Source organism: Schistocerca gregaria, chromosome 2 (genome assembly GCF_023897955.1).
Source record: "Schistocerca gregaria isolate iqSchGreg1 chromosome 2, iqSchGreg1.2, whole genome shotgun sequence".
NCBI lineage: Eukaryota > Metazoa > Arthropoda > Insecta > Orthoptera > Acrididae > Schistocerca > Schistocerca gregaria.
In genome coordinates, this window is record NC_064921.1 from 600,393,059 (window position 1) to 600,411,139 (window position 18,081).

Here is an 18,081-nt window from a genome sequence, read left to right on the forward strand (position 1 = left end):
TGAAGGATCGCTCAGTGGTCACTGTTATGCATGCGTAGTAGTGCTTAAAATTTGTAGTGCTTTTCTCATGCTAGGGAAAAAGATATTGGTCTCATTAAACAGGTCAATGGCTTTTATGTCCCTTAACTTACTTCAGGTGTGTTCTTTTTCCTCCATAAATTGTGCCATAGGACCAGTTCTCTGGAGATGTCATCCAGACCACAATTTTTTTAAAAAATAGTTCTGCATTTTTATGAAATTTTTTTATACTAATTTTGCGCATGTTCAAGGGATGTTGCTTATTTAGAGCAAAAGCTGTAGTATTTTCAGGTGAAAATCAAATACTTAATGACATGAGTGATTCGATGTATGGCATTACCAGCAAACGTTACAATTATTCACTGTTACTGTCACTGGCAGATTGCTTCTGAATTTTTCCTTACAAGCAAAGTGTGGAGCAGCAGTTTCTGTTTCCAATTCTTCTGCTGTGGCTTGTGCTTTTCCAAGTAATCCATTAGTTGTTCTGTCTGCTTCCTTTCGGTCATTAGTGACAATGTCAAGGATTCCTTATCAAGTGTTCCTTCACCATGATCATGTCTATAGAATCAGATTGCAGGACATTTTCCAAGTAATTCACTAGTTGTTCTGTCTGCTTTCTTTCAGTTATTAGTGAGAACGTCAAGGATTCCTCACCAAGTGTTCCCTCACCACGATCTTGTACATAGACTTAGATTGCAGGACATTAGCCTCTAGTTCCAAAACTGCTGAGTTTTCGGCTATTGTTTGTGAAGCTAAGAGGAACGCTGGCTTTGTAATGGTTGAATGCAACTGATAGGCAGATTTTTTTGTTGTGTAATTTCCCTTTGTGGACAACTTTTCTAGAGCTCTCTCAACCTCTGGGAAATGCTGAGAAAATGGTCTGAGAGTTTAAATTTTTCAGACCATCTTGTCTCACACATTGGTGATAAATTGGGAACAAATTTCCTCTGTGTAGTCAATTCTCTAAAGAACATTTATAGTGTCTTTTACAGTGACAAGTATATCTAGTTTCCGGCACTGGATGTGTATTTTTTACCGCAAGGTTGAGTTTATGACTTGAACAGTGAAAGTATGTTGTTGTGGTCTTCAGTCCTGAGACTGCTTTGGTGCAGCTCTCCATGCTACTCTATCCTGTGCAAGCTTCTTCATCTCCCAGTACCTACTGCAGCCTACATACTTCTGAATCTGCTTAGTGTATTCATCTCTTGGTCTCCCTCTATGATTTTTACCCTCCATGCTGCCCTTAAATACTAAATTGGTGATCCCTCGATGTCTCAGAACATGTCCTACCAATCGATCCCTTCTTCTCATCAAGTTGTGCCACAAGCTCCTCTTCTACCCAATTGTATTCAATACCTCCTCATTAGTTATATGATCTACCCATCTAATCTTCAGCATTCTTCTGTAGCACCACATTTCGAAAGCTTTTATTCTCTTCTTGTCCAAACTATTCATCGTCCATGATTCACTTCCATACATGGCTACACACCATACAAATACTATCAGAAATGACTTCCTGACACTTAAATCTATACTCGATGTTAACAAACTTCTCTTCTTCAGAAACGCTTTCCTTGCCATTGACAGCCTACATTTTATATCCTCTCGACTTCGACCATCATCAGTTCTTTTGCTCCCCAAGTAGCAAAACTCCTTTACTACTTTAAGTGTCTCATTTCATAATCTAATTCCCTCAGCATCACCCGACTTAATTTGACTACATTCAATTATCCTCATTTTGTTTTTGTCGATTTTCATCTTAGTTCCTCCTTTCAAGACACTGTCCATTCCGTTCAACTGCTATTTCAAGTCCTTTGCTGTCTCTGACAGAATTACAATGTCATCGGCGAACCTCAAAGTTTTTATTTCTTCTCTGTGGATTTTAATACCTACTCCGATTTTTTTCTTTTGTTTCCTTTACTGCTTGCTCAATATACAGATTGAATAACATCGGGGAGAGGCTACAACCCTGTCTCACTCCCATCCCAACCACTGCTTCCCCTTCATTTCCCTTGACTCTTATAACTGCCATCTGGTTTATTTACAAATTGTAAATAGCCTTTCGCTCCCTGTATTTTACCCCTGCCACCTTTATAATTTGAAAGAGAGTATTCCAGTCAACATTGTCAAAAGCTTTCTCTAAGTCTATAAATGCTAGAAACGTAGGTTTGCCTTTCCTTAATCTTTCTTCTAAGATAATTCGTAAGGTCCGTATTGCCTCTCGTGTTCCAACATTTCTAGGGAATCCAAACTGATATTCCCCCAGGTCGGCTTTTACTAGTTTTTCGATTCGTCTGTAAAGAATTCGTGTAGTATTTTGCAGCTGTGACTTATTAAACTGATAGTTCGGTAATTTTCACATCTGTCAACACCTTCTTTCTTTGGGATTGGAATTATTATATTCTTCTTGAAGTCTGAGGGTATTTCGCCTGTTTCAAACATCTTGCTCACCAGATGGTAGAGTTTTGTCAGGACTGGCTCTCCCAAGGTAGTCAGTAGTTCCAATGGAATGTTGTCTACTCCGGGGGCCTTGTTTCGACTCAGGTCTTTCAGTGCTCTGTCAAACTCTTCACGCATTATCGTATCTCCCATTTCATCTTCATCTACATCGTCTTCCATTTCCATAATATTGTCCCCAAGTACATCGCCCTTGTATAGACCCTCTATATACTCCTTCCACCTTTCTGCTTTCCCTCCTTTGGTTAGAACTGGGTTTCCATGTGAGCTCTTAATATTCATACAAGTGTTCCTCTTTTCTCCAAAGGTCTCTTTAATTTTCCTGTAGGCAGTATCTATCTGACCCCGTAGTCAGATAAGCCTCTACATCCTTAAATTTGTCCTCCAGCCATCTCTGCTTAGCCATTTTGCACTTCCTGTCGATCTCATTTTTGAGACGTTTGTATTCCTTTTTGCGTGCTTCATTTACTGCAATTTTATATTTTCTCCTTTCATCAATTAAATTCAATATTTCTTCTGTTACCCAAGGATTTCTACTAGCCCTCGTCTTTTTACCTACTTGATCATCTGCTGCCTTCACTACTTCATCCTTCAAAGCTACCCATTCTTCTTCTATTGTATTTCTTTCCCCCATTCCTGTCAATTGCTCCATTATGCTCTCCTTGAAACTCTGTACAACCTCTGGTTCTTTTAGTTTATCCAGGTCGAATCTCCTTAAATTCCCACCTTTTTGCAGTTTCTTCAGTTTTAATCTACAGGTCATAACCAACAGATTGTGGTCAGAGTCCACATCTGCCCCTGGAAATGTCTTATAATTTAAAACCTGGTTCCTAAATCTTTGTCGTACCCTTATATAATCTATCTGAAACCTGTCAGTATCTCCAGGCTTCTTCCATGTATACAGCTTTCTTTTATGATTCTTGAACCAAGTGTTAGCTATGATTAAGTTGTGCTGTGTGCAAAATTCTACCAGGCGGCTTCCTCTTTCATTTCTTTGCCCCAGTCCATATTCATCCCCTATGTTTCCTTCTCTCCCTTTTCCTACTCTCGAATTCCAGTCACCCATGACTATTAAATTTTCGTCACCCTTCACTATCTGAATAATTTCTTTTATTTGATCATACATTTCTTAAATTTCTTCGTCATCTACAGAGCTAGTTGACATATAAACTCGAACTACTTTAGTAGGTGTGGGCTTCGTATCTTTCTTGTCTACAATAATGCATTCACTATGTTGTTTGTAGTAGCTTACCCGCATTCCTATTTTCCTATTCATTATTAAACCCACTCCTGCATTACTCCTATTTGATTTTGTGTTTATAACCCTGTAGTCACCTGACCAGAAGTCTTGTTCCTCTTGCCACTGAACTTCACTAATTCCCACTATATCTAACATTAACCTATCCATTTCCCTTTTTAAATTTTCTAACCTACCTGCCCGATTAAGGGATCTGACATTCCACGCTCCGATCCAAGGAACGCCAGTTTTCGTTCTCCTGATAATGACATCCTCTTGAGTATTCCCCGCCTGGAGATCCGAATGGGGGACTATTTTACCTCCAGAATATTTTACCCAAGAGGATGCCATAATCATTTAATCATACAGTAAAGCTGCATGCCCTCAGGAAAAATTACGGCTGTAGTTTCCCCTTGCTTTCAGCCGTTCGCAGTACCAGCACAGCAAGGCTATTTTGGTTATTGTTACAAGGCCAGATCAGTCAATCATCCAGACTTTTGCCCCTGCAACTACTGAAAAGGCTGCTGCCCCTCTTCAGGAACCACACATTTGTCTGACCTCTCAACAGATACCCCTCCGTTGTGGTTGCACCTACGGTACGGCTATCTGTATCGCTGTGGCACGCAAGCTTCCCCACCAACGGCAAGGTCCATGGTTCATGGGGGGGAGTGAAAGTATAAAGCTAGATAATACTTCTTTCTTAAAATGGCTGGCACAACGCTCTCTCTGCCTGCCATTGTTGAACAGCCATTGAAACCAAATCCTACACATTCTTCTACTGGGAGATTACCCCTGATCAGGAAACTGTCAGTTGCTTTTGCGATTGATTTCTACAGAAACTACAAATTCTTTCCAGATTTTCACTTTGCTTTCATCAGATAGCTCCACACTTATTGATAACTGTTCCTTCCCAGCAATGTATGCTGTTTTATCAGCCAAGAGTATGTAAAACATTGCTTTTTTAGTGTCAGTGGCTATATTCTCCCTAGTAACATCATCACAGAAATTTATCAATTGATTTTTCATTTTCGGCAATGTGCAAACAGCATTGCGGTAAAAAATGTCCAGATGACTCCTTGACTTGTCATCGCCAGAATTGATTCTTAAATTCAATAAATCTAATAAAACACCTTCTTCTGCCTGTTTCCTCTAAGAGGCATATCACGTGTAGTGCAAAAAACTAGAAGAAATAATTGATGACAATATCTGCCTTCTGCCTGTTTCCAGCGATCACTTTTGATGCACGTTATACAGTTGGACGCCTACAGGAACTTGTTCAAGAAAAGTTTTTGCTGCATCTGATGCTGTTAAGTGGAGCTGGGTTTTAACATGTTTCCAACAGTTTTCATGCATATTCTTGAAATTTGTAAATGGTACAATCACAAATGACCCCATAATACCTCTAACAGTGCCAGTGAGAAGGAAATAAGACACAGTGCTTGCATAGGGCGTCTTTTAGCAGCTTGGAATATTCTAGCCATGGTGCATATTGTTCTCAGTTACAAGTTCAATGTTATTTATCTCATTGACATGAAATTCAGTTGTGAAAAACGAGCAGTATTTATTCTGACCTAGAGAGAAGCAGCATTGTATAAGAATGTATGAATAGATCGTTACAAAGTTTATAGCAGTTTCAGTACATGTGGGGGCTTCGTTGTTACCTATTGATTAATGTTGTTACAATGGAAATTCATAGAAAATCTTGTGCTGCCTGGAAATTTCAGCTTTACAATCACAGAAACAGAGAAGAAATTTGTGGTGCAGTCAACAACAATGACATTGGGGGGACTCATTGCTATAAAACGTGCATATTCCAAAGGTTAGCAAAGCAAGATTAAATTTTCTTTGCAAATGGCTTGCATCACTTTCAGTCATAATTCCTTGAAGGGGTCCAAGGATTTAGTAAGAGTTCCTTCTTCTTTTCCACTGATATCCAAGTAATTAGCCCAATATAATGACCCAGATCATTTTCATTGTATTCACTTTTAATTGCAACTTCCGAATCGTCCTTGAACATACCAGCTCCTTGGATTGTCGAATGAGAATTATGTACAGGGACTGCTACAGTTATTTTGTTGAATCTGATTGTTGCTTAGTGTCCCCTTTAAAATTGTTGATTGTGGCAATTCAGTTTTATTATGATCATAATCACTTCCATTGCTGCTAATTTGACTCCTTTTCCCTTCATGAGCAGTAGACCCTACAAAATAGATAAATGTAATTTATTTTCTACTGTTTAGCCATAGAATGAAAAGAGAGTTAATATAAGTGGAAGACAGATACATTTATTCATAACATAATAACTTTAAAGTGCCAAGTAACAATATTATTTCTTCCACCAATCCATGAGCTGTAAGAAATTATTATTATAGTTTGTGAACTTGTTAATTTATCTATGTCTTGTAAACTACCACGATTGATTTTGATAAATTGAGCACAAAGCAAACAGGATTTATAATCCAGGCAACAATAAATTTTTGTGTGGAACTAAAGGAGTTTTCTGTTGTAACTCTCTCAGTAAGAAAAATCTTTAGTTTTGGGAAGAGACGGAAGTGTGACGGAGCCATATCAGCTGAATAAGGCGGGTGTGGCAACAGTTCATACCTTAGTTCATGTAATTTTGCCATGGCAACAGCACGTATGTGGTCACGCTTTGTCTTGAATGGAGGTGGCTTTCTTCCTTGCCAAACCTGGCCATTTTTGCATATCTCATGAGGTTAGCATAGTATTCTCCAGTAATTGTTTGTCCAGTGGGGAGATAATTCTCGTTAAAATAAACAGTCCTTGATTATAACACGCAATTAATTTACATGTCTCAACAGTATTGTCATCTGACAGCAGTTGTATAAAATATTCGAAACCGCTCAAGGGCAAAATAAGTGTTTAAGTGGAACCAGTCAATGTTTCTTGATCTTACCACAGGCCTGCAATTATTTCGCAGCATTACAAAACTCATATTGCCAAAGTTTGGCATATTTAGCACTCTGCATGATAGCATTGCCGACAAGAAAGTAAAGTCAGGGCATTTAGTGTGCAACAATTAATTCCTTGTGTTAATGTATTTCAATAGATTGTGTTCCAAGTTCCTGAATTTTTAAGTCAACAATTCAAATTAATACGGGCCAGTGACAAAATACATAAGTGATTTGATCTGTTACTAACGTACGGATCATAAGCCTATCTTAGAAAATGAAACCTTTTTATATTAAAATATTTTTGCAGCAAGAAAGCATTTTACATTTCAAAAATCTGGGAGAAATGATTTTTATCGCGACGTTACAGTGCCGACAAGTAGCAGAGCAGGTTGCTTATTACCAAAATTTATTATTTCCATAAACTTTCCTACTGACAGCCATGTGTGGATGACATAAAAACAATGCTTGGCTCTCCAGGAACGAGTTCAGAATTTTCTGCAGGGGGGGGGGGGGGGGGGGAGGTGAGAGGACAGCTGCCAGCTGCCCCCCACCCATGCTCCTCGCTGGGTAGGCGCCATGCTGAGAGTTGAGCAGGTGTTCAATTTGTTGCAACAAAGGATGAATCTGAAAAAAGGATTAGAATACAAATGAAGGTTTTCAGGGAAAAGTAAATTTACCAGTAAACCATTTTACGCTCACATAACTACCTCATTAGCACATGTCAATAAGGTTCCTTGGTACTCCTGTAAGGTTGATTGAAGTGGCCAATTTGAGTGTGGTTTGGGAAGTTACCCATTTTTGCATTATGCTTGTGTTACTGTATTTACCTGAGTATAAGAATACCCTGACTATTAGGTGACCCCTTTTCTTTTTAAGAGGCTCCTTGAGAAAAATTTTTCTTAACATATTCTGCTAATCGAAACTTTTATTGATATAAGGGACAGTCTGCAAAGTTAACATTACATCTGTTCCAAATTGAGCCTGTGCCATGTATTGATAGTCTACAAGGAGAATTAAAATAAACAAAAAAATTGTTTACATTAATTTTTATTTTCACTACTTATTTTGTTTACTTAGGCTGTTGTCTATGGCGTCACTATCTTGAATTGTCATCATCCTAGCAGGACAGCTGTGGAACTTGTATCTCTGCTGTCACAAATATTTGGCTGTTTATTGCGATATGTTGTGCTTTCTAAGTTTATGGTTACTGTGGAACCTGAGAACTGAAAACAATGCGTAACGGATTATGCTTCTATACTAACTACAGGCATGAGAATGTTACAATGTGTTGAGGTTCCAAACATATCGTCTGCCCACTACTCTCTCATTGGCTGTGTAGAACTGGCAGCTGACTCACCCCCAAACATTCGCATCATACCTCACAGTGAGTGTTAATAACATTGCTGCACAAAACAAATTAGTGTGTCACTGGCATCTATCTTGACTTTTAGCATCTCCTTCTGGAATGTGTGCTATATTTGTCCAATTTTAAAGTGAATATGATTCAGAGTGCAAATGGATTCATGCAAATTGCATTTTAAACGTGGTAGATGTTCATAAAAAGCCAAAATATGCAGTATACATTCCCATGGCTGACTGCACAATGAAATTTCTGCCTGTTCAACATACCCCTCCCTGCACAGATCTGGTTCTCAGCTGAGCTGGGTCATTGTTCCCTCTTCCAACTTTCCTTGCTGTGCTTAGCAACAGTGAAACATGGACAGCAATATCTTCTAGGATGCAGATCATATGTAAGCTGTGGATATAAGATGACCCCATATTTTTTGAAAGATGAATTTGGTAACAAACCTTGTCTTGTAAGCGGGTAAATATGAAATTAATATTATGACACACTTCTGCTAATTGTTTTTTTTTCTTTTTCTATGTATCCATATTGGGATTAATTTAATAATAGTGTTCCAAAATTGACACTTACTTTTTTTTTAAGATCTCTGTCTCTCGGCTCCCATTTTCAAATCTATATGTTCTGCTCACAATTTGCATAATTTTTTGAAGAAGTATGCTTTCCTATTAATGCCCTGAAAATTTTCAGTTGTATTCTAATCCTTTTTTTCAGGTGCATTCATTTTTGCAACAAGCTCAACAGCTGTTCTCATTGAAGAAATTACAACCTTAACCATTTAAGGTTCCATTTAAACGTGGATACCACATAATGAGAGTTTACCAACTTCTGCCAGCTGATCTTGATAAATATTTGGAGCCCATTACCGAAACCATGCATATGGAACACAAAGTGTGGCAGTATCTTAAAATAAAAGAACAGACCTTTATATCTTTACATAATTTCTTTCCAAATACTTCCTTGAAGCTTAAAATTACAAGCTCACTGAAATTTATAAAACAACTGATCATCACATTCTAACTGAAAAATGTCCGTCCCCGGTAGCTGAGTGATCAGCACGAGAGAATGTCAATCCTAAGGGCCCAGATTCGATTCACAGATGGGTCGGAGATTTTCTCCACTCGGGGACTGGGTGTTGGGTTGTCCTAATCATCATTATTTCATCCCCAACGACGCGCAAGTCGCTTAAATGGCGTCAAATCGAAATACTTGCACACAGTGAATGGTCTACGCGACGGGAGGCCCTTGTCGCACAACATTTATTTAACTGAAAAATTAAGTAAAAAAAAGGGGGGGAAAAAGTGCCAAAGCACTGATTTGGAAGGTCCAGAATGTCCGACACCGAAAAAGTATGCATGTGGAAAAGGTGATCAAGATGCTGTTAACTATTTACTTTGATCAAAAATAAATAAATAAATAAAAGAATAATAATAATAATAATAATAATAATAATAATAATCCACAAAAGATTCGGTCTAGAAGATCAATTGGTGAAGGTAGATCACAACTTTTTGTTTTAAATTGTTTATGAGTGGTGATTGTTCGGGTTCGACCTGAATACAGAATTAAAGAACTTGATGTTTGTTGCACGAGAATGCACCAGCACACGACAGTTCAATTACACGCAGTCTTGTGGCTCAATAATGTACCGTGTTACTTGAATACACTACTTATTCACCTGATTTGTTTCTGTGCCATTTTTGGTTTTTTCAAACTGATTTTGACCGTGGTACTGCAGGTAATTTCAGAGGTTGAGTATCAGAATTGTTTTGAACAGTTTGCCCAATGCTTCCAGTTGTGTGTTGACATACAAGGTGACTATTCTGAATAAAATGTCACGTATACAAAAAATAAATGTCTATTGTTTTATTGAATATCATTCACCTTTCATGCGGGGTGGTCTGTATATTGTAGGCGTAAGAATTGAAATATCTTTTGTGAATAATTTTGAGATTAATTTACTAACATGTTGGATATGATGGATTTGATCATATTGGTGTGTAATTTTAAAGAAGTATGTGGCAGACATTAATAATATACAAATGTGTACTTTGGCTATGCCAATGATATTAAGTTTTTGTTTTGGTATCAGAGTGATGTACCATCAACAGAATGAGAGGATAACTGTTGATAGTTTAAGGTACAATAAATTTTATGTGGTCCTTGAAAGATTTGTTCTTGGATCATTACACACTATTGAACAAGTTATATCAAATTGGCAATTTTAAAATCTTGCCCCAACTTGATAAATTTCCACAGTTGCCCACAGACTAAAGCTGTAGCTGTTTTGTATCCAGACTCAACATAATCAACAACAATAACAACATAAAAAAGTCAGTGTCATACTTTGCTAAATGAAAAAGTCTTCGAATTTACGTTATCCTCACAGCTTTTGTAACTAGCTCATTATTTGAACACTTCTTTCCTTGTAAGCCTGAGTGAGATAAAAAAAGGTCTGAGTGAGATAAAGTTGCTTATAACTGTCCCGCTGGTCATTCAGTTAGTTGCAAAGGAAAATAAACGTACTAGAATGGCCAATAGTCTTTATTTATAACAGTAATAAGTTATTATGATTGTGGAAATCAAAAAAGTAATCAAGTGCTTAAGTGAAATAGTACTTACTCTAAATACTGGATCTGAAAGCAGAATCAGTTTGATATAGTAATGAATTAAAAGCCCAGTGTACTGCAGGCACTATGGAATAGGGTGTTGGTGAGATGAAGGTGAAAGTTAAACACACTTATTGCGGTGTTCACTCCACTACAGAGTAACAGTCCAAAAACAGCCAGTAGGCTAAGTCACTCTTGACCATAGCTTTTTCTCTCACGGGTCCTGTCAACTGTGGCATACAGGTGAGCGCGTAAGTTGACTTTGTATTGTCTAATGTGACAACATGGAGTGATTGGAAGATGACAAAATCATGACTATGAGATTAACCAACTGTTCGTCATCATCTTCTGTCTTCTACACCATTACATTTTTCCAAAGTTTAGTGTCATCTTCCAGTATATTTCCTGCTGTTTGAGTTATAAAACATTACTGGTTTCAGCATTCATCCATTCTTTTCAAGTGACTTTCCTGTTTTTGCTATAACACATTTGTTCAGTTTTATTCTTTCTTTTTAAAACTTGAAATTCTCATTCTTGATAGTTATTTGGACTTTTTAATTTATGGATTAATTTTCTCACAATAAACTTTATTTTGCAGTCTGACATAAATAAAGCTTCCACACGAGGCTCAAATGTCCCAGTGCAGCTTCTTTGAGAACCCTATGTATTGTTTTGAAAGTACTAACAGCAAAAAGTTCTTGACACATCTCTTTAGAAAATCTTGGACCTGTGTGCTATCAGTGACCTGGGAATTTCTTTATGGTGCCATTCCATATCACAGGGGAACAAAGCAATATAGTGTAAAATACTAATGCATGAAGCTTTGAGTCCTGCTGAGATGTGACCAGATTTCACAATTTCTAAGACTATTGACATTAAAGATCAAGGATTTGTGTACAGGTACTAGTCTCATACCCAGTTGCTAACCAGGAAATGTTGTAAAAACACAAAACTGTTTTCATCCAGGAAACACTTAGAATTTCTTGGAATTCCAGGAATTTTTCATTGTTTAGTTTTCAGTTAAATTTTTGTTATTATGATTGGTAAGAAACGATACTCTAACAAAGTTTAGTTTGCTACTGCAGTAATAAAACATAAAAGAGATAATGACCCCAAAATAAAACTCTAAAAGCAAAGGAAATGCGCCATTTACAACTACAAAACACACTGCACACACAAGCATCTACTGACCGCAAAATGTGTCAGAGGCTTTAGGACAAAGACAATCCAATACTTCATAACAACAAACTGCTTTCGATGAGTGTGATGTCATAACGGTTTGTGTTTATGACAGATCATGGCAGAATATTATAAATGGCAATTTGAGAAGTGTTACTTCCAAAGTAAATTTCCTTTATGAAAGATAATTATGTTACATGGGAGAATATATTATGAATTTCTTAAATCATGGCATGTTTGACTCATTCAGAACTTAATATTTTGAGGACCAGGTATTTAGAAAAATGTTGGGCCCAGAATACTAGCTATTTGTGCCATTATTTAAAATTTTACCGGAACATTTCCATTGGATATATGTTAAAGGGTAAACAATGACAAAAAAGACCAATATTATACCTGAAAGCTTAGCTTTTCTTGTAGCTATACTGTATGTATATTAATTTAAGCCATTAACTTTTCCTATTTGTGTTTTGGTATTACTTAACAGTGGTGTTGCTACTGGTTCGACTATATCATGTGTTCTATGCTCTGAATATTTACTGTCATTGGCTGGTGAGATCACATGACATGTGCTATGATTGTCTGACAAAAGCACATTGCTCGGAGTAATTTCAATTTCAGTTGTTCAGAAGCTACTGTGCTGTATTTGTCGAAATTCGTGTTTGTACCTTCTTTGTACGAAAATATGGAGTGTACATGTTGCTGCATATCAAAGATCTTTTAAAACTCACTGTTTTTTGCTGGGTTTTGCTTCCTAAATTGCTAGGAAGTTATGCACCAGAGTATAAACCCTTAACATTCAAAAGATCGATAAGTTTTACAGCTTCGAGGGAAAGTTTTTTGTTACTTAAAATGGAAAAAAAAAGTACTTAAAACCACGAAAAATTGTATTTCCATCTGGGAAAAAGTGTATTTTTAACCGGGAAAAATCTGGGAACTTTTTTTCTTTGTCCGCGTATACACTCTGGGTAGGAAATAAGCAGGACACATTGAAGGCAAAGATAAGAACTTAATTGAAATAAAATAAACAAGAAAGAAACTATTGAAGATAGGAATTTTGCATAGGTAAGAAAAACAGGATGCAATATGTGTGAAGGGAAAAGGGGTGGGGGGTGGGGGAAGAATTTCATGAAGAAAAGCATAAAAAAGGACACATTCTTAGGGAGGTGGGGGAGGTGGAAACAGAGAAAGGAGGAAGTGAAATAACAAGACAAGGATTGATATATATCGTAGATGCTAAAGGAGAGAGAAAAATCAAAAGAGGGGGGGGGGGAATGTTTTACACATTGTGAGAAGCCAATTGGCAGCATCTGAAAATTTAAATTCTGTAAGTTTTTACTTAGATATAGGTAATTTCTTCATTTTGAAAACTATTTGTTACTTCTATTATTTTAATGTGATTTCTGATGTATTTATCTTTTTTAGGTTTAAAGTTAACCTCAGAGAAGCTTCTACTCTCTGCATCTTCATTACTAAAGCCATTTTTCAATAGGTAAGTTTCCTTCGTTCCAATAGATTTTTCTACATAATAATTTGAGTATTGCGCAATATGTAAAATACGGGAAAGCACCTATTGTGGGTTGATGCATGGAGCACAGAAACACAACACAACACAAAACAGCATTCACATTACCTTTCAAGGACTAGCTCTTTTAAGCAGACACACATTCACATTGACAACCACACAAATGCCCAACTGGAGGCTACTAGGGCCACGGCAGGTCTAATCGGAATTCTGCATTATTTTTACGGTTTTGTGAATGAATTTCATGACAACAGTATGATATGTTACATAGACTGGGATCTAGGTGTTGTTGATTCATGTTTGCAAGACTAATTTTTGTATTCAGTGTTTTTCATTTGTATAATTTCAAAATATCAAGTTTGATGCGCCACATTCAAAAACTCTTTAAGTGTGTCATTTTTACGCAATAGTTTGTCAAATTACCTGGAAATGACACATTGCTGACTAAAACTCTTACTGGAATATATTTGTTTGATGTCACATCTGAAGTCGTAGTTCTCTGTGCAGGGAATCTACTGTTATTTGATCACACACAATTCTCAGAGTTATGAAAAAAAGTCTAAAACCCTTTTCGGCATTCGGTAACTTCAGTTACCAAAATTAGTGAATTGCTACCCTCAGATTTACAGCATTTTTATGTGGATACATGGGAAAATGTCAGTTTTGTGACATTCTGTAAAAACTGTAGCTTTTGTGTTACACCTTTAAAAATTGCAGATTTTGTGTTATTCTTTGCTTTATTATTCACATGAAATTTTTCTGTCCCTACCTCTAGATATGTTCATATGATGATTAAAACATTGTCTGATTTTAGATTTTTGCCATCTTTCACTGTTGCAATGTTTCTTATACATTTATAATTGTTTTTATGGAGTCCAGAAAATGATTTATGGTCATTTGGGGTGTATAAATTGCCTGTAATAAGGCTTTCAGCAACTAAACATTGTTGTCTCTTTTTTCCTCCTATATATCTACATCTATGTGATTAATCTGCATTTCACAATAAAGTGCCTGGCAGAGGATTCAGTGAACCTTCAAGCTGTCTCTCTACCGTTCCATTCTCAAATGGTGCACGGGAAAAACTAGCAGTTAAATTTTTCTGTGCCTGCCCTGATTTCTCTTATTTTATCATTATGATCATTTCTTCCTATGTAGGTGGGTGCCAACAGAATGTGTTAGCAAGCGGAGTAGAAAACTAATGATTCAAATTTCATGAGAAGATCCTGTCGCAATAAAAAAATGCCTTTGTTTTAATGATTGCCACTGCATTTCACGTTTCATGTCTGTGGCCCTAACTCCTGATACACATCTGTCTGTCACAGTGTTGGAGTGAGCAGGTTGCTTATCTCATAAATCTCCTGACTAATTTTGCATGGGTCACTATATTCCCTCTCCTTCATCACAGAGTAATAGGCCTATTTAAACCCAACAGCTTCAATTGTTTGTTGTGTACAGTCCAGTCTCTTTTAACCCATACAATTTTTGCCCTCTAGATGTTTTCTCACATAGAGCCATAGTGAGGAGATCCTCAATGATGTGAACATGTCAAGACAACAAGAATGCCCATTAAATATTGACAAAAAATATGTTAATGTACCATCCCAACTGAAATTGTCCTCAAAGATGTGGAATAAGTAAAAAAATCTTAAGCATATTTTGATTTATAAGGTAATAAATAACGAACTGGTCACAAAAATTTAAATGTTCAGTACACTGAGGTATACATATGATAATTCTTAGACTATTGAAGCCACAAATCATCAAATAGAAAAATCATTTTACATTGCTTATTTATATTGACCACATTACTGTGCTGAAGTCAGATTTTATGTGACACATTATTTTCCATTATTAATAATATTCACTCATCAGTTGATTCTGCTGGAACATTCATCAACAGAGTAGAAGATGGACACCAACAAATCCTTTAGGCTCTTCAAAAGCAGAACTTTTATTTGTAATTAAACTTTTTATGGCTGTTGGCAAGTTATCAAAAATGTGTGTTCCTGAATAACAGACATCTTTCTGGACTAAAGTAAGTGACTTCAAATCGTGCAAAGATAATCCTTATTTCTACAACTGGTAGCAGAAACTGAACTGTTAAGTTGAAAAAGAAATATATTATTAATGACAAATGTCATATTGGGAAGCAATAGTTAGTATCCCTTGTGCCTTGAACAAGCTTTTGCAGGTCAATCTTGTGTTCACATCACAAATAATTTGTACTAAATATTTTTGGACTTGGGGAAACTTAATTGTGGTTTGATGAGGTACCTCAAAATATTATCTTGTCTAACATCATGGAATGAAAGTAAGTGAAGAAAGCATTTTCCTGACAATATCGGCATTGTAAATAAAGATTTGTGTAGGCATTTCAGCAGTTCTATGGTATGCTTCTCCCAGCTGAATTTATTATCAAGCTGTAATCCAAGAATTAACATTATCAGCTTCGTTTATCTGCTTGTCATACTGTAGGCATATGCTGGGGTAAACCTCTTCCAAGCTCTAAACTTCATGTTGTGAGTTTTTCAAATTCCAGTGGCAGTAATTGTCTAGGAACTGTTAATCAGTGTCCATTGAAATCTAATTAACACATCTTTCTAGGACGGTACTTGATTGCTATTTGTTACGATGTTTGCATCATCTGTAAACAAAACAAACTTGGCTTATAGCACCGTTATTTATGGCGTTTCATTGACATACACCAGAAAAAGTAAGGGTCCTAAAATTGAACCTAATGAGGCACTCTGTGTAATTCGTTTCAAGTTCAGTGGTGCCCGAGAGCTTAATAGATGAGTCCTTCATATTGACACCGCTTGTTTCCTGTTGGAGAGTGTGATTTGAAGCATCTTGAATCGATTCCTGTTATGTTGTAGTATTGTACTTTACTTAAAACGGTGTTGAGATTTACACAGTCAAATGTGGTTGATAGGTTGCAAAATATGCCTGTAGCCTGTAATTTATTATCTAATGAATTAAGAACACAGTAGATGGCCTTTGTAATATTGGAACCCCATAGAAATCCAAACTTTGACTTTGAAAATATGTTATTTGTTATCAGATGAGCAAGCAGCTTATTGTATATTACCATTTCTAAAATTTTTGAGAATTGTCTCCTTTTCCATACAAAGGTTTAACTTCAGCCTATTTAAACCATTCAGGAAATGTTCCAGTGATTGGTTACACAAATAACTTACTAAACTCAATAACACAATCTAATTAACTTTGTTGTAAGATTTTGTTGTAGGCATATTTCTGCTTGATTAGCAAGGATCATATTCATATTACTGAGGTTACCTGCAATGACTGGTCTGATATAGTCCACGGCAGCAGCTGCTGATCCTGACAACTGCCAGATTTAATTAACAGCATAATTTTGACATGCCCGTTTCTCAACACCATACACATCTATTACCAGTGTATCATTTACTCTTCATCCTCACTACATCCCATATCATCTTTATTTTGTTATTTGATGTGACTATCTTTTTTCATAAAGCATTTTGCTTTGATATCTGTGTACGTCAATGACCCTTCATGAGTAACAGTGCCAAATGCCAAGTTTGTTTTGTTTACAGTTGATACAAACATTGCAGTGCGTCTTGTAATGAGCTGTAGTACCAACATAAGAGCTGTGTCTGTCTGACAGATAGTGTTTCCTTTTTATTGTACAAGATACATTTATTCCTCGAGTAATCTGCGACTGAGAAATCATATGTATACTTTGGTACAATCTAGGTTAATTCTGGAGTAAAACAGCTTCCAAATAAGATAAGGGCTTTACCAATAGTGTTGTATTTTTATTCATACAATGAGCACTGTTTGCATCACACCAGTTCATGGCTTTTGAGGAAGTTACTAAAATAATCAATGTTTGTCTTACTGTCTACATCCTTGAAATTAGATTTATTAGATTTTGTATTCTGATCTTATTATGATAAGACAAAAAGAACTGCATGTCATAGTGTAATAGCCATCAACTAATGGTTTTGTAATATAATTTTGCTCATTAGATTTTTCTACAAAAAATGTTATGGTGGTATTTGAGCAGTTAGACACGGTAGTTGGGAAGTTTACAGTAGAAATTGAGTGATAATGTTGCTAGCTCCAATAAATTCTTAATGGAAAAGTTTTGAAGAAAATCTGTTGTAATGTTAAATACATCAATAAGAGCTTCAAGGTAATTTATGAATATATTAAAATTATGTGAAAGTGCTCAGTATAAATTAACTTTTATGAAGTGTTTATTATGAAATTCTGCCTCTGTCACACATGCTTCTATATGCAGTTCTAGGGAAAATTTATATGAATGCTGAATGTTCCTAAATTTTTTACAATTCTTGATGAATGTGGCATCTCATTTCTCCATCACTGCTCTTGGAAATGAGATGCTAACCTAAATCATGTATCAGTTAACACAGCTGAATTAGTGTCCACTTAATGTTCAGGGAGGCAGATTATGTCAGTGTGTTCAATGTTTCTGATTCATTAGAAAATATTGAACCAACCCCAGTTTGTGCTGATTCATTATGCCAGAATTATGTTTTTTGGACCTATAATTACTCGTATTTTACCACTCATGGTAGTGCGCCCCCCCCCCCCCTCCCCCCCCAATCCTTTAGGTTTTCTATTGTTAACACAGCCAGCCCTTAGTCTTTCCAATGCCATAGCTTCTACTTTCTGTTTATCGTGTATTCCTTTCCTTTCTTCCTTTCCTTTCCTCTCTGGTTGGGAGGAAATGAGAGAAGAATGATCTCATTTCTTATCATTCCCCTTAA

General features: G+C 36.4%; 1 protein-coding gene across 1 annotated transcript in view; it reads left to right on the forward strand.

Annotated features, from left to right (window-relative positions):
- The window catches only part of LOC126334542 (poly(A)-specific ribonuclease PARN-like), a 272,077-nt gene that overhangs the window by 135,072 nt on the left and 118,924 nt on the right, over nt 1–18,081 (forward strand). Inside the window, exon 9 of the mRNA XM_049996907.1 lies at nt 13,204–13,270. Coding sequence (XP_049852864.1) covers nt 13,204–13,270 — 67 coding nt within the window. The remainder of the gene's footprint in view (nt 1–13,203; nt 13,271–18,081) is intronic.